The sequence below is a fragment of the Vidua macroura genome, unplaced genomic scaffold (assembly GCF_024509145.1).
Source record: "Vidua macroura isolate BioBank_ID:100142 unplaced genomic scaffold, ASM2450914v1 whyUn_scaffold_272, whole genome shotgun sequence".
NCBI lineage: Eukaryota > Metazoa > Chordata > Aves > Passeriformes > Viduidae > Vidua > Vidua macroura.
This window is the reverse complement of record NW_026530628.1, coordinates 3,132-28,403: the sequence shown is the minus strand read 5'-3', so window position 1 is coordinate 28,403 and position 25,272 is coordinate 3,132. Positions and strand designations below refer to the sequence as shown.

At 56.0% G+C, this 25,272-nt stretch overlaps 1 protein-coding gene across 1 annotated transcript; it reads right to left on the bottom strand.

The window, feature by feature from the left end:
* LOC128803044 (synaptotagmin-3-like) lies at positions 1-25,032 on the bottom strand. Its single transcript, XM_053969614.1, is given in 12 exon segments — positions 1-226; positions 2,523-2,594; positions 4,257-4,386; positions 7,628-7,799; positions 10,205-10,325; positions 14,478-15,025; positions 15,728-15,890; positions 16,657-16,818; positions 19,046-19,503; positions 21,908-21,979; positions 21,982-22,066; positions 24,967-25,032. Coding segments are annotated over 10 exon segments (1,977 nt in total). The 5' UTR covers positions 22,064-22,066; positions 24,967-25,032; the 3' UTR covers positions 1-226; positions 2,523-2,525.
* Between the last annotated feature and the right edge of the window lie 240 nt (positions 25,033-25,272).

Here is a 25,272-nt window from a genome sequence, read left to right as displayed (position 1 = left end):
CGAACTGACACGGGGGTGGGGGAGGGGTGGGGGAGGGGTGGGGGGGGAGCCCCATTTTTTTTTTTGGGGGGGGGGTTCCCCTCCCCCCCCCCACCCCCCCCGGGTTTGGGGGTTCACAGTGGGGGGGGGCGGGGCCCCCCGTGTCTTGGGGGGCCCGGGGGGGGCCCGGGGGGGGGCCGGGGGGGCCCCCATGGCTTCGGGCCCCGCGGCCCCGACGGCGCCGGCCCTGCGGAGGGGATCCCAGTATGGACCAGTTCGGACCAGTATGGACCGGTATGGAAACGGGGAATTCCCAGTATGGACCAGTTCGGACCAGTATGGACCGTATGGAAACGGGAATTCCCAGTATGGACCGGTATGGAAATGGGAATTCCCAGTACGGACCAGTTCGGAAACTGGAATTCCCAGTATGGACCAGTATGGAAATGGGAATTCCCAGTACGGACCAGTATGGAAACTGGAATTCCCAGTATGGACCAGTATGGAAATGGGAATTCCCAGTATGGACCGGTATGGAAATGGAATTCCCAGTATGGACCAGTACGGACCAGTTCGGAAACTGGAATTCCAGTATGGACCAGTACGGACCAGTACAGAAATGGGAATTCCCAGTATGGACCAGTTCAGACCAGTATGGACCGGTATGGAAATGGGAATTCCCAGTACGGACCAGTACGGACCAGTATGAAAACTGGAATTCCAGTATGGACCAGTACGGACCAGTACAGAAATGGGAATTCCCAGTACAGACCAGTATGGAAATGGGAATTCCCAGTACGGACCTGTTTGGAAACTGGAATTCCCAGTATGGACCAGTACGGGACAGTATGGAGCAGTATGGAAATGGGAATTCCCAGTATGGACCAGAACGGACCAGTTCAGAAACTGGAATTCCCAGTACAGACCAGTTTGGACCAGTTCAGAAATGGGAATTCCCAGTATGGACCAGTACGGAAACTGGAATTCCCAGTATGGGTCAGTATGGACCAGTATGGACCAGTACGGACCAGTATGGAAATGGGAATTCCCAGTACGGACCAGTACAGAAATGGGAATTCCCAGTATGGACCAGTTCGGACGAGTATGGAAATGGGAATTCCCAGTATGGACCAGTACGGAAACTGAAATTCCCAGTACAGACCAGTATGGACCAGTATGGAAATGGGAATTCCCAGTATGGACCAGTATGGGTCAGTATGGACCAGTATGGACCAGTATGGAAATGGGAATTCCCAGTATGGACCAGTTCGGAAACTGGAATTCCCAGTATGGACCAGTATGGACCAGTATGGAAATGGGAATTCCCAGTATGGACCAGTACGGAAACTGGAATTCCCAGTACGGACCAGTATGGACCAGTATGGAAATGGGAATTCCCAGTATGGACCAGTACGGAGCAGTATGGAAATGGGAATTCCCAGTATGGACCAGTACGGAAATGGGAATTCCCAGTATGGACCAGTACAGACCAGTACGACCAGTACGGACCAGTACAGGACAGTATGGAAATGGGAATTCCCAGTATGGACCAGTACGGAAACTGGAATTCCCAGTACGGACCAGTATGGACCAGTATGGAAATGGGAATTCCCAGTATGGACCAGTACGGAGCAGTATGGAAATGGGAATTCCCAGTATGGACCAGTACGGAAATGGGAATTCCCAGTATGGACCAGTACAGACCAGTACGGACCAGTACGGACCAGTACAGGACAGTATGGAAATGGGAATTCCCAGTATGGACCAATACGGGTCAGTATGGACCAGCACGGACCAGTATGAAAACTGGAATTCCCAGTATGGACCAGTTCGGAAACTGGAACTCCCAGTACGGACCAGTACAGACCAGTACAGGACAGTATGGACTGGTATGGACCAGTATGGAAACTGGAATTCCCAGTACGGACCAGTACAGAAACTGGAATTCCCAGTCAGGACCAGTACGGGACAGTTCGGAAAATGGAATTCCCAGTACGGACCAGTATAGGAGAGTACGGACCAGTATGGAGCGGTACGGAAATGGGAACTCCCAGTATGGACCAGTATGTGAATGGGAGTTCCCAGTATGGCCCAGTTTCATCCCAGTATAGACCAGTATGAAAATGGGAACTCCCAGTTTGGCTCCCAGTTCCCTCCCAGTCCCTCCCAGTGCTCCCAGTTTCCTCCCAGTTCCCTCCCAGTTCCCTCCCAGTCCCTCCCAGTGCTCCCAGTTTGGCTCCCAGTTCCCTCCCAGTGTTCCCAGTTTGGCTCCCAGTTCCCGCCCAGTGCTCCCAGTTTGGCTCCCAGTTCCCTCCCAGTCCCTCCCAGTGCTCCCAGTGCTCCCAGTTTGGCTCCCAGTGCTCCCAGTCCCTCCCAGTGCTCCCAGTTTGGCTCCCAGTTCCCTCCCAGTGCTCCCAGTTTGGCTCCCGGTCCCTCCCAGTGTTCCCAGTTTGGCTCCCGGTCCCTCCCAGTGCTCCCAGTTCCCTCCCAGTCCCTCCCAGTGCTCCCAGTTTGGCTCCCAGTGCTCCCAGTTTGGCTCTCACCGCTCAGGGCGGGCCCAGGGGCTCTCCCAGGGCCGCTTTGTCCCGCGGGGCCGCCTTGGTCAGAGCCTTCTCCTGGGGACGGACGGACACACGGACACATGGACACACGGACAGGGATGGACACGGGGACACACGGACACACGGACACACAGACACACGGACACGGGATGGACACGGGGACGGACGGACACGGGATGGACACAGGGACAGACAGAGGGACAGGGATGGACAGATGGACACAGGGACACACGGACACACGGACAGACAGACACACGGACACACGGACACGGGATGGACACGGGGACAGACGGACACACAGACACCGGACAGACGGACAGACGGACACACGGACATGGGGACACGGGGACAGACGGACACGGGACAGAGGGACACGGGGACAGACGGACACACGGACACGGGGGCAGGGATGGACACGGGGACAGACGGACACGGGGACGGACAGACAGACGGACACGGGGACGGGGACAGGGGGACAGGGATAGACAGAGGGACAGGGACGGACAGACGGATAGACAGACACGGGGACAGGGGCACAGAGGGACAGGGACAGACAGACGGACACGGGGACACAGGGATGGACACGGGGACAGGACAGGACACGGGACAGACGGACACGGGGACAGACGGACAGACACGGGGACAGGGACGAGGCCACAGGGATGGACACGGGGACAGAGGGACAGGGGGACAGGACAGACAGACGGACGCCGTCAGGGATCCCGAGATCCCCCTTTGGGTTCCAGGGGGGTCCCCTATGGGATCTGGGGGTGCCCTATGGGGTCAGGGGGGTCCCTATGGGGTCAGGAGAATCCCTATGGGGTCAGGGGGGGTCTTTATGGGATCTGGGGGTCCCCTATGGGATCTGGGGGTCCTTATGGGGTCAGGGGGTCCCCTATGGGGTCAGGAGAATCCTTATGGGGTCAGAGGAGTCCCTATGGAGTCAGGGGCGTCTTTATGGGATCTGGGGGTCCCCTATGGGATCTGGGGGTGCCCTATGGGGTCAGAGGAGTCCCTATGGGGTCAGGGGGGTCTTTATGGGATCTGGGGGTCCCTATGGGGTCAGGGGGCCCCTATGGGGTCAAGGGGGGTCCCCTCTGGGGTCAGGGGGGTCCTTATGGGATTGGGGGTTCCCTATGGGATCAAGGGGGTCCCTATGGGATCTGGGGGTCCCCTATGAGGTCAGGGGGTCCCTATGGGATCTGGGGTCCACTATGGGATCTGGGGGGTGCCCTATGGGGTCAGAGGAGTCCCTATGGGGTCAGGGGGGTCCCCTCTGGGGTCAGAGGAGTCTCTATGGGGTCAAGGGGTCCTTATGGGATCTGGGGGTCCCCTATGAGGTCAGGGGGTCCCCTATGGGATTTGGGGGTCCCTATGGGGTCAGAGAGGTCCCTATGGGGTCAAGGGGTCTTTATGAGTCCCTATGGGATTTGGGGGTCCTTATGGGGTCAGGAGTTCCCCAAGGGTCCCTATGGGGTCAGGGGGGGTCCCTATGGATTCTGGGGGTCCCTGTGGGGTCAGGGGGGTCCTTATGGGATCTGGGGGTCCCTGTGGGGTCAGGGGGTTTTGGGGTGCCCCTATGGGATCCGGGGGGTTCTGGGGGATCCCGGGGGGGTGTTTAGGGGGTCCCGGGGGATTTTGGGGGGTCCCGGGGGGTTTTGGGGGGTCCCGGGGGGGTTTTGGGGTCCCCAGGGATGCCACGGGGGGGGGTCAGACCTCCACCAGGGTGTGCCAGTGCTCGATGGGTTTGCGGGGGTTCGCCAACATCTGCGCCCAGTGCTCGCGGCCGGGGCCGTCGGCGTCGCTGCCCACGCGGCACAGCCCGATCACCTCGTTGTGCCCGATGCTACCGGGGGGGGTCACGGGGGTCAGGGGGACCCCAAAAAAAACCCCAAATCCCCCCCAAAATACCCCCAAAATCCCCCGTTCTGCAGGACCCCAAAATCCACCAAAACGACCCCAAATCCGGCCCCGTTGTTGTTGTTGCCCACACGGCAGAGCCCGATCACCTCGTTGTGCCCAATGCTGCCGGGGGGGTCACGGGGGGTCAGGGGGACCCCAAAAAAAAACCCAAATCCTCCCCAAAATACCCCCAAAATCCCCCGTTCTGCAGGACCCCAAAATGCCCCAAAACGACCCCAAATCCGGCCCCGTTGTTGTCGTTGACCACCTGGCACAGCCTGATCACCTCGTTGTGCCCAATGCTGCCGGGGGGGTCACGGGGGTCAGGGGGACCCCAAAAAAACCCCAAAATCCCCCCCAAAAATACCTAGTTTGGAGGGACTCCAAAAAACCCCAAAATGGCCCCAAATCCGACCCATGCAAACAGCCCCATCACCCCCTTGTGCCGGATTTTGGGGCGGTCAGGGGACACCAAAACGATGACAGGCATCCCCAAAAAAACCTGGGGAGACCCCGAAAATTCCCCCCAAATACCCCAAAAAACGCCGAGTTTGGAGGGACCCCAAAACCGCCAAAATGACCGCAAAATCCCCCAAAACACCCCAAAATCCCCCAAAACATCCTCAAATCCGGCCCTGTTGGTTTCCCTGCCCACGCGGCACAGCCCGATCACCTCGTTGTGCCCGATGCTACCGGGGGGGGGTCACAGGGGTCAGGGGGACCCCAAAAAAACCCCCAAATCCTCCCCAAAATACCCCAAAAATCCCCCGTTCTGCAGCACCCCAAAATCCACCAAAACGACCCCAAATCCGGCCCCGTTGTTGTCGTTGCCCACCTGGCACAGCCCAATTACCTCGTTGTGCCCGATGCTACCGGGGGCGGTCACGGGGGTCAGGGGGACCCCAAAAAAACCCCAAAATCCTCCCCAAAATACCCCAAAAATCCCCCGTTCTGCAGGACCCCAAAATGCCACAAAGCGACCCCAAAATGCCCCAAAACGACCCCAAATCCAGCCCACCCAGAACAGCCCCATCACCTCCTCATGGCTGATTTTTGCGGGGAGGGGGGTTCAGGGGGACCCAAAAAAACCCGGGGAGACCCCAAAATTCCCCTCTAAATACCCCAAAAAAATCCCCGAGTTTGGAGGGACCCCAAAATCCCCCAAAAAGACCCCAAAATCCCCCAAAACGACGCCAAAATCACCCCAAAACCTCTTCAGGACCCCCCAGGACCCTCTAAAACCCTCCCAGTACAAACCAGTTGGACCCAACCACTGGGCCAAGGTTGATGCTCTCATGGAGGACGTCAACCAAGGAGCGCCCCATTGCTCCGGGATGACCCCAAACACCCCAAAACCTCCAAAATTCCCACAAAATCCCCCAAATCCCCCCAAACCCCCTCTAAATCCACCCAAAACCTCTTCAGGACCCCCCAGGACCCTCTAAAACCCTCCCAGTACAAACCAGTTGGACCCAACCACTGGGCCAAGGTTGATGCTCTCATGTTGGACGTCAACCAAGGAGCGTCCCATTGCTCCGGGATGACCCCAAACGCCCCCAAACCCCCCAAAACACCCCAAAACCCCTTTAAATACCCTCAAAGACCCCAAATTTCCCTCCAAAGATCCCCCCAGTACAAACCAGTACAAACCAGTTGGACCGAACGCTGATGACCAGGTTGACACTCTCATGGAGAACGTCAACCAAGGAGCGCCCCATTCCTCCGGGATGACCCCAAACACCCCAAAACTCCCCAAAATCCCCTCAAAGACCCCAAGAGACCCCCAAAGACCCCCCAAACTCCATCCCGGAGCCCTCCCAGTACAAACCAGTTGAAGCCGATGATGGCGATGAGGTTGACGCTTTCATGTTGGACGCCAACCAACGTCAACCATCGCTCTGGGATGACCCCAAACACCCCAAAAACTCCAAAATTCCCACAGAATCCCCCCAAAAAAGCCTCTAAATCCACCCAAAACCTCTTCAGAACCTCCCAGGACCTCCTAAAATCCTCCCAGTACAAACCAGTTGGACCCAACCACTGGGCCGAGGTTGACGTTCTCATGTTGGACGTCAACCAAGGAGCGCCCCATTGCTCCGGGATGACCCCAAACACCCCAAAACCCCCCAAAACACCCCAAAACCCCTTTAAATACCCTCAAAGACCCCAAATTTCCCTCCAAAGATCCCCCCAGTACCTCCCAGTACAAACCAGTTGGACCGAACGCTGATGACCAGGTTGACGCTCTCATGGAGAACGTCAACCAAGGAGAGTCCCATTCCTCCGGGATGACCCCAAACACCCCAAAACCCACCCAAATTGTCCCAACGCCCCCAAAATCCCCTCAAAGACCCCAAGAGACCCCCAAAGACCCCCCAAACTCCATCCCGGAGCCCTCCCAGTACAAACCAGTTGAAGCCGATGATGGCGATGAGGTTGACGCTTTCATGTTGGACGCCAACCAACGTCAACCATTGCTCTGGGATGACCCCAAACACCCCAAAAAACTCCAAAATTCCCACAGAATCCCCCCAAAAAAGCCTCTAAATCCACCCAAAACCTCTTCAGGACCCCCCAGGACCCCCTAAAACCCTCCCAGTACAAACCAGTTGGACCCAACCACTGGGCCAAGGTTGACGTTCTCATGGAGGACGTCAACCAAAGAGCGTCCCATTGCTCCGGGATGACCCCAAAACACCCCAAAACCTCCAAAATTCCCACAAAATCCCCCAAATCCCCCCAAACCCCCTCTAAATCCACCCAAAACCTCTTCAGGACCCCCCAGGACCTCCTAAAATCCTCCCAGTACAAACCAGTTGGACCCAACTATGGAGACCAAGTTGACGCTCTCATGGAGGACGTCAACCAAGGAGCGCCCCATTGCTCCGGGATGACCCCAAACACCCCAAAACTTCCAAAATTCCCACAAAATCCCCAAAATCCCCCCAAACCCCCTCTAAATCCACCCAAAACCTCTTCAGGATCCCCCAGGACCCCCTAAAACCCTCCCAGTACAAACCAGTTGGACCCAACCACTGTGCCAAGGTTGACGTTGTCATGGTGGATATCAACCAAGCAGCGTCCCATTGCTCCGGGATGACCCCAGATGCCCCAAAACCCCCCAAAATCACCCCAAAATCACCCCACAACCCCTGCAGGCCCCTCCCGGTGCTCCCAGCGCGCACCAGTCGTAGTCGACGACGGCGATGGTGAGGCTGACGTGGTGCACGCTCTCGTGGGGGACGTCGAAGACCAGCGCCTCGTTGTAGTTGGGGTTCAGCGTGTTCTTCTTGATGGACGTCTTGCGCTTCTTCAGCCGCCGGCCCTCGGCCATCAGCGAGGCCTTCACGTAGGGGTCTGCGGGCCCCAGAGACCCCGTGGAACCCCAGGGCGCCCCATGGCACCCCAAAACACCCCATAATGACCCACAGAGCCCCAAAACACCTCATAATAACCCATAGCACCCCAAAACACCCCATAATAATCCATAGAACCCCAAAACACCCCATAATGACCCACAGAGCCCCATGGAACACCATTGACCACATAGAACCCCAAAACACCCCATAATGACCCACAGAACCCCATGGAACCCCAGGGCGCCCCATAGAACCCCAAAACATCCCATAATGACCCACAGAGCCCCATAGAACCCCAGGGCGCCCCATAGAACCCCAAAACACCCCATAATGACCAATGGAACCCCACAGACCCCAAAGTGCCCCGTAATAACCCAGAGCACCCCAAAACACCCCATAATAACCCATGGCACCCCAAAACACCCCATAATAACCCACAGAACCCCATGGAACCCCAGAGCGCCCCATAGAACCCCAAAACATCCCATAATGACCCACAGAACCCCATGGGACCCCAAAGTGCCCCATAATAGTCCATAGGACCCCATGGAACCTCAAAACACCCCATAATAACCAATGGAACCCCATGGGACCCCACTGACCCCATAGAACCCCAGAACACCCCATAGTGACCCACAGAGCCCCATGGGACCCCAAAACATCCCATAATAGCCCATAAAAACCTATGGAACCCCATAGCGCCCCATAGAAGCCCCAAAACACCCCATAAGAACCAATGGAACCCCACAGACCCCATAGACCCCATAGAACCCACAGACCCCACAGAACCCACAGAACCTGGAACACCCCACAGACCCCACAGACCCCATAGACCCCATAGACCCCACAGACCCCATAGACCCCATAGACCCCAGAGACCCCACAGACCCCACAGACCCCAGAGACCCACAGATGCCATAGAACCCATAGACCCCAGAGACCCCATAGACCCCACAGACCCCACAGAACCCACAGAACCTGGAACACCCCACAGACCCCATAGACCCCACTGACCCCACAGACCCCAGAGACCCCACAGAACCTGGAACACCCCACAGACCCCACTGACCCCACAGACCCCATAAACCCCACAGACCCCATAGACCCCACAGACCCCAGAGACCCCACAGACCCCACAGACCCCACAGACCCCAGAGACCCACAGATGCCATAGAACCCATAGACCCCAGAGACCCCATAGACCCCATAGACCCCACAGAACCTGGAACACCCCACAGACCCCACAGACCCCACTGACCCCACAGACCCCAGAGACCCCACAGAACCTGGAACACCCCACAGACCCCACTGACCCCACAGACCCCATAAACCCCACAGACCCCATAGACCCCACAGACCCCAGAGACCCCACAGACCCCACAGACCCCAGAGACCCACAGATGCCATAGAACCCATAGACCCCAGAGACCCCATAGACCCCATAGACCCCACAGACCCCACAGAACCCACAGAACCTGGAACACCCCACAGACCCCACAGACCCCACAGACCCCATAGACCCCATAGACCCCATAGACCCCACAGACCCCAGAGAACCTGGAACACCCCATAGACCCCATAGACCCCACAGACCCCATAAACCCCACAGACCCCACTGACCCCACAGACCCCACAGACCCCACAGAACCTGGAACACCCCACAGACCCCACAGACCCCATAATAACCCACAGCAGCTGTAACACCCCATAGATCAAATAACACCTGTCCCCACCTGAGCACACCTGTCCCACACCTATCCCCCCGTGAAACACCTCAGCACACCTGTGACACACCTGTGACACACCTGTGGCACACCTATCCCCCCGTGACACACCTCAGCACACCTGTGACACACCTGTGACACACCTGTGACACACCTGTCCCACACCTATCCCCCCGTGACACACCTCAGCACACCTGTGACACACCTGTGACACACCTGTGACACACCTACCCCCCGTGACACACCTCAGCACACCTGTGACACACCTGTGACACACCTGTGACACACCTATCCCCCCGTGACACACCTCAGCACACCTGTGACACACCTGTGACACACCTGTCCCACACCTGTCCCCCCGTGACACACCTCAGCACACCTGTGACACACCTGTGACACACCTGTGACACACCTGTCCCACACCTGTCCCCCCGTGAAACACCTCAGCACACCTGTGACACACCTGTGACACACCTATCCCCCCGTGACACACCTCAGCACACCTGTGACACACCTGTGACACACCCGTGACACACCTGAGCACACCCGTGACACACCTGTCCCCACCTGTGACACACCTGAGTAACCGGTGAGGTCCACGGCCCCATATCCCCCCTGTGACACACCCATGACACACCTGAGCACACCCGTGACACACCTGTCCCCACCTGTGACACACCTGAGTAGCCGGTGAGGTCCATGGCGCGCAGGTTGGAGGCGCGGATGACGGTGACCGTGAGGCGCCCGGCCGTGGGCAGGTAACAGAGGGAGAAATTCACCTCGCCCAGGTCGGCCTTCTCCTGCAGGTGAGGGACAGGTGGGACAGGTGAGACAGGTGAGACAGGTGAGACAGGTGAGGGACAGGTGAGACAGGTGAGACAGGTGAGACAGGTGAGGGACAGGTGGGACAGGTGAGACAGGTGAGACAGGTGAGACAGGTGAGACAGGTGGGACAGGTGAGACAGGTGAGACAGGTGAGGGACAGGTGAGGGACAGGTGAGACAGGTGAGGGACAGGTGAGACAGGTGAGACAGGTGAGGGACAGGTGAGACAGGTGAGGGACAGGTGAGACAGGTGAGACAGGTGAGGGACAGGTGAGACAGGTGAGACAGGTGAGGGACAGGTGAAGGACAGGTGAGACAGGTGAGGGACAGGTGAGACAGGTGAGACAGGTGAGACAGGTGAGGGACAGGTGAGACAGGTGAGACAGGTGAGGGACAGGTGAGACAGGTGAGGGACAGGTGAAGGACAGGTGAGACAGGTGAGGGACAGGTGAGACAGGTGAGACAGGTGAGACAGGTGAGGGACAGGTGAGACAGGTGAGGGACAGGTGAGACAGGTGAGACAGGTGAGGGACAGGTGAGACAGGTGAGGGACAGGTGAGACAGGTGAGACAGGTGAGGGACAGGTGAGACAGGTGAAGGACAGGTGAGACAGGTGAGGGACAGGTGAGACAGGTGAGACAGGTGAGGGACAGGTGAGACAGGTGAGGGACAGGTGAGACAGGTGAGACAGGTGAGACAGGTGAGACAGGTGAGGGACAGGTGAGACAGGTGAAGGACAGGTGAGACAGGTGAGACAGGTGAGACAGGTGAGACAGGTGAGGGACAGGTGAGACAGGTGGGACAGGTGAGGGACAGGTGAGACAGGTGGGACAGGTGAGACAGGTGGGACAGGTGAGACAGGTGTGGGACAGGTGAGCATCAGGGACAGGTGAGGGGGACAGGGACAGGTGCCACAGGCACCTCCTGGCTGTCCCTCCAGGTGGGCACATTGGATCACCATCTCCAGAAGGTTCTCCAGGATTACCTGCTCACCTCACCTGTCCCGTGACACTTTTGGGTTTTTTTTCTGGGATCTTTAAGGAGTTTTGGGATCTTTTTGGGGTTCCCCACAATTCCAGTGTCCCTCACCCCTGTCCCCTCCTGGATGTCCCCTTGGTTACCATCTCCAGAAGGTTCTCCAGGATTACCTGCTCACCTCACCTGTCCCGTGACACTTTTTGGAGTTTTTTCTGGGATCTTTTAGGAGTTTTGGGATCCTTTTGAGGTTCCCCATGGGTTCCTCAAGATTCCAGTGTCCATCACTCCCGTCCCCTCCTGGATGTCCCTCTGGTGACCACCTCCAGAAGGTTCTCCAGGATTACCTGCTCACCTCACCTGTCCAGTGACCCTTTTGGGGTTTTTTTTCTGGGATCTTTTAGAAGTTTTGGGATCTTTTTGGGGTTCCCCACAATTCCAACGCCCACTCACCCCCGTCCCCTCCTGGATGTCCCTCCAGATGGCCACCTTGAAGAAACATCTCAAGAAGGTTCTCCAGCACCGTTTGCCCATGACCTTTTGGGTTTTTTTTCTGGGATCTTTTAGAAGTTTTGGGATCTTTTTGGGGTTCCCCACAATTCCAGTGTCCATCACCCCCGTCCCCTCCTGGATGTCCCCTTGGTTACCATCTCCAGAAGGTTCTCCAGCACCACCTGCTCACCTCACCTGTCCCATGACACTTTTTTGAGGAGTTTTGGGATCTTTTTGGGGTTCCCCCCGATTCCAGCACCCACTCACCCCTGTCCCCTCCTGGATGTCCCTCCAGATGGCCACCTCTAGAAGGTTCTCCAGGACTACCTGCTCACCTCACCTGTCCCGTGACACTTTTTTGAGGAGTTTTGGGATCTTTCTGGAGTTCCCCATGGGTTCCTCAAGATTCCAGTGTCCATCACCCCCGTTCCCTCCTGGATGTCCCTCCAGATGGACACCTTGAACAACCATCTCCAGAAGGTTCTCCAGCACCGTTTGCCCATGACCTTTTGGGGTTTTTTCCTGGGATCTTTTAGGAGTTTTGGGATCTTTTTGGGGTTCCCCCTGATTCCAGCACCCACTCACCTCCATCCCCTCCTGGATGTCCCTCCAGATGGCCACCTTGAACAACCATCTCCAGAAGGTTCTCCAGCACCGTTTGCCCATGACCTTTTGGGGTTTTTTCCTGGGATCTTTTAGGAGTTTTGGGATCTTTTTGGGGTTCCCCCCGATTCCAACGCCCACTCACCCCCATCCCCTCTGGGATGTCCCTCTCATGACCATCTCCAGAAGGTTCTCCAGGATTACCTGCTCACCTCACCTGTCCCGTGACCCTTTTGGGGTTTTTTTCCTGGGATCTTTTAGAAGTTTTGGGATCTTTTTGGGGTTCCCCCCGATTCCAGCACCCACTCACCCCCGTCCCCTCCTGGATGTCCCTCCAGATGGCCACCTTGAAGAAACATCTCCAGAAGGTTCTCCAGCACCGTTTGCCCATGACCTTTTGGGTTTTTTTCCTGGGATCTTTTAGAAGTTTTGGGATCTTTTTGGGGTTCCCCACAATTCCAGTGCCCATCACCCCCGTCCCCTCCTGGATGTCCCCTTGGTTACCATCTCCAGAAGGTTCTCCAGGATTACCTGCTCACCTCACCTGTCCCGTGACCCTTTTGGGGTTTTTTTTCTGGGATCTTTTAGGAGTTCTGGGATCCTTTTGAGGTTCCCCATGGGTTCCTCAAGATTCCAGTGTCCATCACTCCCGTCCCCTCCTGGATGTCCCTCTGGTGACCACCTCCAGAAGGTTCTCCAGGATGACCTGCTCACCTCACCTGTCCCATGACCCTTTTGGGGTTTTTTTCCTGGGATCTTTTAGAAGTTTTGGGATCTTTTTGGGGTTCCCCACAATTCCAGTGCCCATCACCCCCGTCCCCTCCTGGATGTCCCCTTGGTTACCATCTCCAGAAGGTTCTCCAGGATTACCTGCTCACCTCACCTGTCCCGTGACCCTTTTGGGGTTTTTTTTCTGGGATCTTTTAGGAGTTTTGGGATCTTTTTGGGGTTCCCCACGATTCCAACGCCCACTCACCCCCGTCCCCTCCTGGATGTCCCTCCAGATGGCCACCTCTAGAAGGTTCTCCAGCACCACCTGCTCACCTCACCTGTCCCGTGACCCTTTTTTGAGGAGTTTTGGGATCTTTCTGGGGTTCCCCCCGATTCCAGCACCCACTCACCTCCATCCCCTCCTGGATGTCCCTCTGGTGACCATCTCCAGAAGGTTCTCCAGGATTACCTGCTCACCTCAGCTGTCCCGTGACACTTTTTGGAGTTTTTTTCTGGGATCTTTTAGAAGTTTTGGGATCTTTTTGGGGTTCCCCACAATTCCAGTGTCCATCACCCCTGTTCCCTCCTGGATGTCCCTCTGGTGACCACCTCCAGAAGGTTCTCCAGGATGACCTGCTCACCTCACCTGTCCCGTGACCCTTTTTTGAGGAGTTTTGGGATCTTTTTTGGGGTTCCCCCCGATTCCAGCACCCACTCACCCCCGTCCCCCTCCTGGATGTCCCTCCAGATGGCCACCTCTAGAAGGTTCTCCAGGACTACCTGCTCACCTCACCTGTCCCGTGACCCTTTTTTGAGGAGTTTTGGGATCTTTTTGGGGTTCCCCCCGATTCCAGCACCCACTCACCCCTGTCCCCTCCTGGATGTCCCTCCAGATGGCCACCTCTAGAAGGTTCTCCAGGACTACCTGCTCACCTCACCTGTCCCATGACCCTTTTTTGAGGAGTTTTGGGATCTTTCTGGAGTTCCCCATGGGTTCCTCAAGATTTCAGTGTCCATCACCCCTGTCCCCTCCTGGATGTCCCTCCAGATGGCCACCTTGAACAACCATCTCAAGAAGGTTCTCCAGCACCGTTTGCCCATGACCTTTTGGGGTTTTTTTCTGGGATCTTTTAGAAGTTTTGGGATCTTTTTGGGGTTCCCCACAATTCCAGTGTCCATCACCCCCGTCCCCTCCTGGATGTCCCTCTGGTGACCATCTCCAGAAGGTTCTCCAGGATTACCTGCTCACCTCACCTGTCCCGTGACCCTTTTGGGGTTTTTTCCTGGGATCTTTTAGAAGTTTTGGGATCTTTTTTGGGTTCCCCCCCGATTCCAGCGCCCACTCACCCCCGTCCCCTCCTGGATGTCCCTCCAGATGGCCACCTCGGGCCGCGCCTCGGCCGCCTCCAGCAGGTTGTCCAGCACCACCTGCCCGATGAGGTCGTGGCGCGAGAAGCGGTCGAAGTCGTAGACGCTGAAGTGCAGGCGCCGCGCCGGCAGCTCGGCGAAGGGCACCCCGAAGCTGAAGGTCTCGTCCCACTCGGGGTTCAGCGTCCGCCGCAGCACCTTGGTCTGGAACTTCTTCTTGCGGTCGGGCAGCAGGTAGATCTTCACGTAGGGGTCCGAGAAGCCGTTGGAGTCCTTGGCCGGCAGGTCCCGGGCGCGCAGGACGCGCACCAGGAGCTGCTGCGAGCCGTACGAGTAGCGCAGGGACACGTTGAGGCGGCCGCACGACGGCGCCGGGCCACCGGGGCCACCGGCGTGGCCACCGCGGGCGCCGCCCGGCTCGGGGTCACCGGCGGGGCCGTAGAGCTCGGGCTGGATCTGGCCCAGGTGAGCCGGGGGCCTCCTCGGGGACGGGGCGGCAGCGAGGAGCTGGGGGGGGACAGGGCTGGCTTAGCGGGGTCTGGGGTCCGCGATTTGGGGGATTTGGGGGATTTGGGCTTCAGGATTTGGGGGATTTGGGGTTCAGGATTTGGGGTTAGAGATGGTTTTGGGGTTCAGGATTTGGGGCTAGAAATGGTTTTGGGGTTTGGAATTTGGAGTTAAAGACCCATTTGTGGTCGGGGATTTGGGGGATTTGGGGTTCGGGATTTGGGGGATTTGGGGTTCAGGATTTGGGGGATTTGGGGGATTTGGGTTTCAGGATTTGGGGATTTGGGGTTCGGGATTTGGGGGATTTGGGGGATTTGGGGTTCAGGATTTGGGGGATTTGGAGGATTTGGGGTTCAGGATTTGGGGGATTTGGGGTTCAGGATTTGGGGGATTTGGGGTTTGGGATTTGGGGGATTTGGGGGATTTGGGGTTCAGGATTTGGGGCTAGAAATGGTTTTGGGGTGGTGGATTTGGGTTTAGAGACCCTTTTGGGGTTGGGGATTTGGGGATTTGGGGGATTTGGGGTTCAGGGTTTGGGGTTAGGAAAGGTTTTGGGGTTCAGGATTTGGGGTGGGAGATGGTTTTGGGGTCAGGGCTTTGGGGCTAGTGGTGGTTTTGGGGTTTGGGATTTTGGAGATTTGGGGGATTTGGGAAGAGGGATTTGGGGTTAGAGACCCTTTTGGAGTTGGGGCTTTGGGGTCGGGGATTTTGGGCTTCCAGACCCTTTTGGGATGGGACATTTGGGGCATTGGGGCCACCGGGGCCACCGGCGTGGCCACCGCGGGCGCCGCCCGGCTCGGGGTCACCGGCGGGGCCGTAGAGCTCGGGCTGGATCTGGCCCAGGTGAGCCGGGGGGCTCCTCGGGGACGGGGCGGCAGCGAGGAGCTGGCGGGGGGACAGGGCTGGCTTAGCGGGGTCTGGGGTCCGCGATTTGGGGGATTTGGGGTTCGGGATTTGGGGGATTTGGGCTTCAGGATTTGGGGGATTTGGGGTTCAGGATTTGGGGTTCAGGATTTGGGGGATTTGGGGTTCAGGATTTGGGCTTCAGGATTTGGGGCTAGAAATGGTTTTGGGGTGAGGGATTTGGGTTTAGAGACCCTTTTGGGGTTGGGGATTTGGGGATTTGGGGGATTTGGGGTTCAGGATTTGGGGGATTTGGAGGATTTGGGGTTCAGGATTTGGGGCTAGAAATGGTTTTGGGGTTTGGAATTTGGAGTTAAAGACCCATTTGTGGTCGGGGATTTGGGGGATTTGGGGTTCAGGATTTGGGGGATTTGGGGTTCGGGATTTGGGGGATTTGGGGTTCAGGATTTGGGGGATTTGGGGTTCGGGATTTGGGGGATTTGGAGGATTTGGGCTTCAGGATTTGGGGCTAGAAATGGTTTTGGGGGTGAGGGATTTGGGTTTAGAGACCCTTTTGGGGTTGGGGATTTGGGGATTTGGGGGATTTGGGGTTCAGGGTTTGGGGTTAGGAAAGGTTTTGGGGTTCAGGATTTGGGGTGGGAGATGGTTTTGGGGTCAGGGCTTTGGGGCTAGTGGTGGTTTTGGGGTTTGGGATTTTGGAGATTTGGGGGATTTGGGAAGAGGGATTTGGGGTTAGAGACTCTTTTGGAGTTGGGGCTTTGGGGTCGGGGATTTTGGGCTTCCAGACCCTTTTGGGATGGGACATTTGGGGCATTGGGGCCACCGGGGCCACCGGCGTGGCCACCGCGGGCGCCGCCCGGCTCGGGGTCACCGGCGGGGCCGTAGAGCTCGGGCTGGATCTGGCCCAGGTGAGCCGGGGGCTCCTCGGGGGACGGGCGGCAGCGAGGAGCTGGGGGGGGGACAGGGCTGGCTTAGCGGGGTCTGGGGTCCGCGATTTGGGGGATTTGGGGGATTTGGGCTTCAGGATTTGGGGGATTTGGGGTTCGGGATTTGGGGGATTTGGGGTTCAGGATTTGGGGGATTTGGGGTTCAGGATTTGGGGGATTTGGAGGATTTGGGGTTCAGGATTTGGGGCAAGAAATGGTTTTGGGGTTCAGGATTTGGGGTTAGAGACCCTTTTGGGGTCGGGGATTTGGGGGATTTGGAGGATTTGGGGATGGGGATTTGGGGTTAGGAAAGATTTTGGGGTTCAGGATTTGGGGTTAGAGACCCTTTTGGGGTCGGGGATTTGGGGGGATTTGGGGTTCAGGATTTGGGGGATTTGGGGTTCGGGATTTGGGGGATTTGGGGTTCGGGATTTGGGGGATTTGGGTTTCGGGATTTGGGGTTCAGGATTTGGGGTTCAGGAATCGGGGCTAGAAATGGTTTTGGGGTGGTGGATTTGGGTTTAGAGACCCTTGTGGGGTCGGGGATTTGGGGGATTTGGAGGATTTGGGGTTCAGGATTTGGGGAATTTGGGGTTCAGGATTTGGGGGATTTGGAGGATTTGGGGTTCAGGATTTGGGGTTGGGGATGGTTTTGGGGTGAGGAATTTGGGGTGTAGACACACATTTGAGGTCGGGGTTTGGGGATTTGGGGTTCAGGTTTTGGGGGATTTGGAGGATTTGGGGTTCAGGATTTGGGGTTAGAGGTGGTTTTTGGGGTGAGGGATTTGGGGTGGGGGATGGTTTTGGGGATGGGGATTTGGGGTGAGAGATGGTTTTGGGGTTCAGGATTTGGGGTGGGAGATGGTTTTGGGATGGGGGATTTGGGAGATTTGGGGTTTATAGAAGGTTTCAGGGCTGGGTATTGGGGGTTAGGGAAGGTTTTGGGGTTCAGGATTTGGGGTTAGAGACCCTTTTGGGGTCGGGGTTTGGGGGATTTGGAGGATTTGGGGATGGGGATTTGGGGTTAGAGATGGTTTTGGGGTTCAGGATTTGGGGCTAGAAATGGTTTTGGGGTGAGGGATTTGGGGTTAGAGACCCTTTTGGGGTCGGGCTTTGGGGGATTTGGGGTTGGGGATGGTTTTGGGGTGGGGGATTTGGGGTTAGAGGTGGTATTGGGGTTCAGGATTTGGGGTTAGGAAAGGTTTTGGGATGAGGGATTTGGGGTTAGGGAAGATTTTGGGGTTCAGGATTTGGGGTTGGAGATGGTTCTGGGGTTTGGGGTTTTGGGGATTTGGAGGATTTGGGGATGGGGATTTGGGGTTGGGGATGGTTTTGGGATCATGGATTTGGGGAGGATTTGGGGTCAGTGTTGGTTTTGGGGTCATGGATTTGGGGTTGGGGATGGTTTTGGGGTCAGGGATTGGGGGGATTTCGGGTGATTTGGGGTTTGAGACCCCCCCTTTCCCCACCCCTCCTCCTCTCCCTGTCCCCACCAAATGTCCCCAAATGTCCCCAAACGTCCCCAAACGCCCCCAAATGTCCCAAATCCCCCAAATGTCCCCAAATCCCCCAAATGTCCCTAAATGTCCCCCAATGTCCCCAAATCCCCCCAAATGTCCTCAAATCCCCCAAATCCCCCAAATCCTCCAAATCCCCCAAATGTCCCCAAATCCCCCAAACGCTCCCAAATCCCCCAAATGTCCCCAAATCCCCCAAATGCCCCAAATGTCCCAAATGTCCTCAAATCCCCCAAATGTCCCCAAATCCCCCAAATCCCCCAAATGTCCCAAATGTCCCAAATCCCCCAAATGTCCCCAAATCCCCCAAATCCCCCAAATCCCCCAAATGTCCTCAAATCCCCCAAATGTCCTCAAATCCCCCAAATGTCCGCAAATCCCCCAAACGCTCCCAAATCCCCCAAACGCTCCCAAATCCCCCAAACGTTCCCAAATCCCCCAAATGTCCCCAAATCCCCCAAATGCCCCAAATGTCCCAAATGTCCTCAAATCCCCCAAAATGTCCCAAATCCCCCAAACGCCCCCAAATGTCCCAAATCCCCCAAACGCCCCCAAATCCCCCGAATCCCCCAAATCCCCCCAAATCTCCCCAATCCCCCAAACGCTCCCAAATCCCCCAAATGTCCCAAATCCCCCAAATGTCCCAAATCCCCCAAACGCCCCCAAATCCCCCAAATCCCCCAAATCCCCCAAATCCCCCAAATCCCCCAACCCCCCCCCTCGCCCCCCTTACCTGCCGCCCATCCCCCCCCACCAGCTGCTGCGAGGGGGCGCTGGGCAGGGTCCCCGCCCCTCCCCCCCCCCCCGCCGTCCCCCCCCAAACTCGGGGGGGGCCCTGGGGGGGTCCCGGGGGGGGGAGGGGGAGGGGCGGGCCCTGCCCGGGGGGAGGGGGCGGGGCCAAGGCCCGGACCCCCCCCCCGGCCCCGATTTCGGGGCAGGGCCCCATGTCCAGGTAGCAGCGCTCGGGGGGGGGCTCGGGGGGGTCCCCCCGGTCGGGCAGGGGGTCCCCGAAAGGCGGCGCCCCTCCCCCCAGCCCGCCCTGGGGGGGGTCTTTCCTCGGGGGGACCCCCCCGGGACCCCCCTTGTGGCGCCAGGGGAGCCAGCAGAGCTTCCAGGAGACGAAGAGCGACACGCCCAGCAGCACCAGGCCGCAGAAGGTGACGATGACGGAGAGCAGCGACACCGACACCTCTGCTGGGGACAGACCCAAAATTGACCAAAATCAACCCAAAATTCACCAAAAAACCCGGGAAAAATCCACCCAGAATTCACCAAAATCCACCCAGAATTCACCAAAATCCACCCAAATCCCCCCAGCAGCACCAGGCCGCAGGAGGTGACGATGACGGAGAGCAGCGACACCGACACCTCTGCGGGGGGACAGGGGAGGAAATTCACCAAAATCAAACCAAAAAAACCACAAAATTCACCAAAAAACCCAACCAAAATACACAAAAATTCCAGAAAAATCTGCCCAGAATTCACAGGAAATCCACCCAGAACCCCCCCAGCAGCACCAGGCCCGCAGGAGGTGACGATGACAGAGAGCAGCGACACCGACACCTCTGCGGGGGAAAAAGGGGAGGAAATTCACCAAAAATCAAACCAAAAAAACCCAAAATTCGCAAAAAAAACCCGGGAAAAATCCACCCAGAATTCACCAAAATCCACCCAGAATTCACCAAAATCCACCCAAAACCCCCCAGCAGCGCCAGGCCGCAGAAGGTGACGATGACGGAGAGCAGCGACACCGACACCCTCTGCGGGGGGGACAGGGGAGGAAATTCAACAAAAAAAACACAAAATTCACAAAAAAAAACCCGGAAAAAATTCACCAAAAAAACCCCAACCAAAATAGACAAAAATTCCAGAAAAATCCACCCAGAAATCACCAAAATCCACCCAGAACCCCCCCAGCAGCACCAGGCCGCAGGAGGTGACGATGACGGAGAGCAGCGACACCGACACCTCTGCGGGGGGAAAAAGGGAACGAAATTCACCAAAATCAAACCAAAAAAAACCCAAAATTCGCAAAAAAACCCGGGAAAAATCCACCCAGAAATCACCAAAATCCACCCAGAAATCACCAAAATCCACCCAAAACCCCCCAGCAGCACCAGGCCGCAGGAGGTGACGATGACGGAGAGCAGCGACACCGACACCTCTGGGGGGGGGACAGGGGAGGAAATTCAACAAAAAAACCCAAAATTGACCAAAATTCACCAAAAAAACCTGGAAAAAATCCACCCAGAAATCACCAAAATCCACCCAGAATTCACCAAAATCCACCCAAATCCCCCCCAGCAGCACCAGGCCGCAGGAGGTGACGATGACGGGAGAGCAGCGGACACCCGACACCTCTGGGGGGGACAGGGGAGGAAATTCACCAGAATTTACCAAAATCAACCCAAAATTCATCACAAAATCCACAAAAATCCACCCAGAATTCACCGAAATTTGCAAAAATCTGCACAAAATTCACAAAAAATTCACCAAAATCCACCCAAAACCCCCCAGCAGGGCCAGGCCGCAGGAGGTGACGATGACGGAGAGCAGCGACACCGACACCCTCTGCGGGGGGACAGGGGAGGAAAATTCAACAAAAAAACCACAAAAATTGACCAAAATTCACAAAAAATCAACCCAAAATTCACCAAAATTCACAAGATAGCCAGAAAAAAAATCCACTCAGAAATCATGAAAATTCACCAAAAAACCCAACCAAAATACACAAAAATTCCAGAAAAATCCACCCAGAATTCACCAAAATCCACCCAAATAAATCCACCGGGTGCCCGGGGGCCACAGCAGGGGGTGTGCCCAGGTGTGCCCAGGTGTGCCGTATCTGTACCCAGGTGTGCCCAGGTGTGCCCAGCTGTGCCCAGGTGTGCCCAGGTGTGCCCAGGTGTGCTGTATCTGTGCCCAGGTGTGCCCAGGTGTGCCCAGGTGTGCCCAGGTGTGCCCAGGTGTTCTATATCTGTTTCCCAGGTGTGCCCAAGGTGTGCCCAGGTGTGCTGTGTCTGTGCCCAGGTGTGCCCAGGTGTACCCAGGTGTGGCCCAGGTGTGCTCTATCTGTTCCCAGGTGTACCCAGGTGTGCCCAGGTGTACCCAGGTGTGCCCAGGTGTGCCCAGGTGTGCTGTGTCTGTGCCCAGGTGTGCCCAGGTGTGCCCAGGTGTGCTGTGTCTGTGCCCAGGTGTGCCCAGGTGTGCCCAGGTGTGCTGTGTCTGTACCCAGGTGTGCCCAGGTGTGCCCAGGTGTGCCCAGGTGTGCCCAGGTGTGCTGTGTCTGTACCCAGGTGTGCCCAGGTGTGCCCAGGTGTGCCCAGGTGTGCCCAGGTGTGCTGTGTCTGTACCCAGGTGTGCCCAGGTGTGCCCAGGTGTGCTGTATCTGTGCCCCAGGTGTGCTGTATCTGTGCCCAGGTGTGCACAGGTGTGCCCAGGTGTGCTGTATCTGTTCCCAGGTGTGCCGTATCTGTTCCCAGGTGTGCCCAGGTGTGCCCAGGTGTGCCGTATCTGTTCCCAGGTGTGCCCAGGTGTGCCCAGCTGTGCCCCAGGTGTGCCCAGGTGTGCCCAGGTGTGCCCAGGTGTGCCGTACCTGCGTCGGCGGGGCGCGGGTGCCCGCGGTGCCGCAGCAGGTCGGTGAACTCGAGGCAGCGGGCGTGGGGCGGGCGGGGCGCGGGGGGGCGAAGCAGAGCTCGTGCACCAGGCGCAGCGCGCTGCGGCAAACGTCCTCCTCGTAGTCCCCGGACATGGCCTGGGAAAGGGGAAAAAAATGGGAAAAAAACGGGAAAAATCGGGAAAAAATGAGGGGAAAATGAGATTTTTGGGAGTTTTGGGAGTGGGGAAAAAATGGGGGGAAAATGGGGAATTTGGGGGAAATGTGAAGAAAAACGTGGGGAAAATGTCCTGCTTGTAGTTCCTGGACATGGCCTGGGAAAGGGGAAAAAAATAGGAAAAAAATGAGGGAAAAAATGAGATTTTGGGGGATTTTGGGAGTGGTGGGAAAATGGGGGGAAAATGGGGGGAAAATGGGGAAATTTGGGGGAAATAGGGATAAAATGTGGATAAAATATAGGGAAAACGTCCTCCTCGTAGTCCCCGGACATGGCCTGGGAATGGGGAAAAAAAATGGGAAAAAAATGGGAAAAAATGAGGGGAAAATGAGATTTTTTGGGACTTCTGGGAGTGGTGGGAAAAAATGGGGGGAAAATGGGGAAATTTGGGGGAAATAGGGATAAAATGTGGATAAAATACAGGAAAAACGTCCTGCTCATCGTCCCCAAACATGGCCTGAAAATGGGGAGAAAAATGGGAAAAATTGGGAAAAAATGAGGGGAAAATGAGATTTTTGGGATTTCTTGGAGTGGTGGAAACAAAATGGGGGGAAAATGGGGAAATTTGGGGCAAATGTGAAGAAAAACGCGGGAAAAACGTCCTGCTCAAAGTCCTCGGACACGGCCTGAAAATGGGGAAAAAAAATGGGGAAAAAAGGGGAAAAAATGGGAAAAAATGAGGGGGAAAATGAGATTTTGGGGATTTCTGGGAGTGGGGAAAAAATGGGGGGAAAATGGGGAAATAGGGATAAAATGTGGATAAAATATAGGAAAAAATGTCCTCCTTGTGATCCCTGGACATGGCCTGGGAAATGGGGAAAAAATGGGGGGGAAAATGGGGAAAAATTGGGAAAAAAATGAGGGGAAAAATGAGATTTTTTGGGATTTCTGGGAGTGGTGGAAAAATGGGGGGGAAATGGGGAAATTTGGGGGAAATAGGGATAAAATGTGGATAAAATATAGGGAAAACGTCCTGCTCATCGTCCCCAAACACGGCCTGAAAATGGGGAAAAAATGGGAAAAATTGGGAAAAAATGAGAGGAAAATGAGATTTTTGGGATTTCTTGGAGTGGTGGAAAAAATGGGGGGAAAATGGGGAAATTTGGGGGAAATGTGAAGAAAAACGCGGGAAAAATGTCGTGCTCAGAGTCCCCGGACATGGCCTGAAAATGGGAAAAAATGGGGGGGAAATGGGAAAAAATGGGAAAAAATGAGGGAAAAAATGAGATTTTTGGGATTTTTGGGAGTGGGGAAAAAATGGGAGAAAAATGGGGAAATTTGGGGGAAATAGGGATAAAATGTGGATTAAAATACAGGAAAAAATGTCCTCCTCGTAGTCCCCGGACATGGCCTGGGAAATGGGGAAAAAAATGGGGGGAAAATGGGGAAAATTGGGAAAAAAATGAGGGGAAAATGAGATTTTTGGGAGTTTTGGGAGTGGGGAAAATAATGGGGGGAAAATGGGAAAATTTGGGGGAAATGTGAAGAAAAACGTGGGGAAAATGTCCTGCTTGTAGTTCCTGGACATGGCCTGAAAATGGGAAAAATTGGGAAAAAATTAGGGAAAAAAATGAGATTTTTGGGATTTTTGGGAGTGGGGAAAAAAATGGGAGAAAAATGGGGAAATTTGGGGGAAATAGGGATAAAATGTGGATAAAATACAGGAAAAATGTCCTCCTTGTGATCCCTGGACATGGCCTGGGAAATGGGGAAAAAAATGGGGGGAAAATGGGGAAAAATTGGGAAAAAATGAGGGGGAAAATGAGATTTTTGGGACTTCTGGGAGTGGGGAAAAAAATGAGGAATTTTGGGGAAATTATGGATAAAAATGTGGATAAAATATGGAAAAGATGTTCTCCTCTTAGTCCTCAGATGTGGCCTAAAAATGGGGGGGAAATGGGGAAAAATAGGGAAAAATGGGGGAAAAATTGGGGAAAAATTGGGGAAAAATTGAGAAAAATTGAGAAAAATGGGGGGAAAATCGGAAAAATCTGAGAAAAAAGGAGAAAAAAAACGGGGGAAATGGGGACAAAATAGGAAAATAATGGGGGGGAAATGGGGAAAAAATGGGAAAAATTGGGGAAAATGGGGAAAAATGGAGAGGAAAATGGGGAGAAAAATTGGGGAAAATTATGGAAAAGATGTGGAAAATGGGGGGGGAAATGGGGGAAAATGGGGGGCAAAAATGGGAAAAATTGGGGAAAACCGTGGGAAAAGCATCCTGGCTGTCATCCAGGGATGTGGGGCGAAAAAAATGGGATAAAAACCACGGAAAAATGGGGAAAAAATGTGAGAAAAATGTGGGAAAAGTTCTCCTCGCAGGCCTCAAGCGAGGCTGGTGCCGAAAAATGGTGCTGAACACACCTGGGCACACCTGGGCACACCTGGCACAGCACCTTCCATGTTAGCCCCGCCCCCTTTAAGCCCCTCCCACTTTGGTCCTGCTTAAGCCACACCCATTCAAGCCCAACCCTTCAAGCTCCTCCCCCTTAAGCCCCTCCCCCTAAGCGCCCTTCCTAATTTAAGCCCCTCCCCTTTTAGCCCCACCCCTCCAAGCTCCACCCCTTTCAGCCCCTCCCCCTTCAATGCCCCTCCCTCTTTTGAGCCCCACCCCCTTAGGCCCCGCCCACCCAATCCCTTCCTTTAAGTCCCTCCCCTCAGACCCCCCCACCCATTTAAGCCCCCTCCCCCTCAAACCCCACCCATTTAAAACCCCCGCCCCTTCTAGCCCTTCCCCTTTAAAACCCCACCCATTTTAGCCCCTCCTCTTTTTTAGCCCCACCCGTTTAGGCCCCGCCCCTTTGGCCCCGCCCCCTCTCACCTTTGGGGTCTCCTGACTTTGGGGGGGTCAGAGGGGCCCGGGGGGGGGGGAGGGGGGGGCGGGGCCGGGCCATGGAGGGCGGGGCCAGGGGGGGGCCCCTCGTGTCACCTGTGGGGGGGGACAGAAATGGGGGGGGGGGACACCCCAAAAGTGACCCCCAAAAGTGACCCCAAAAGTGACCCCAAACCTGCCCCCACCCACCTGAGCCCCAAAATCCCCCACCCCAAAAACTGCCCCACGCACCTGAGCCCCAAAATCCCCACCCCCAAAATCGGCCCCACCCACCTGAACCCCTAATACCTGAAC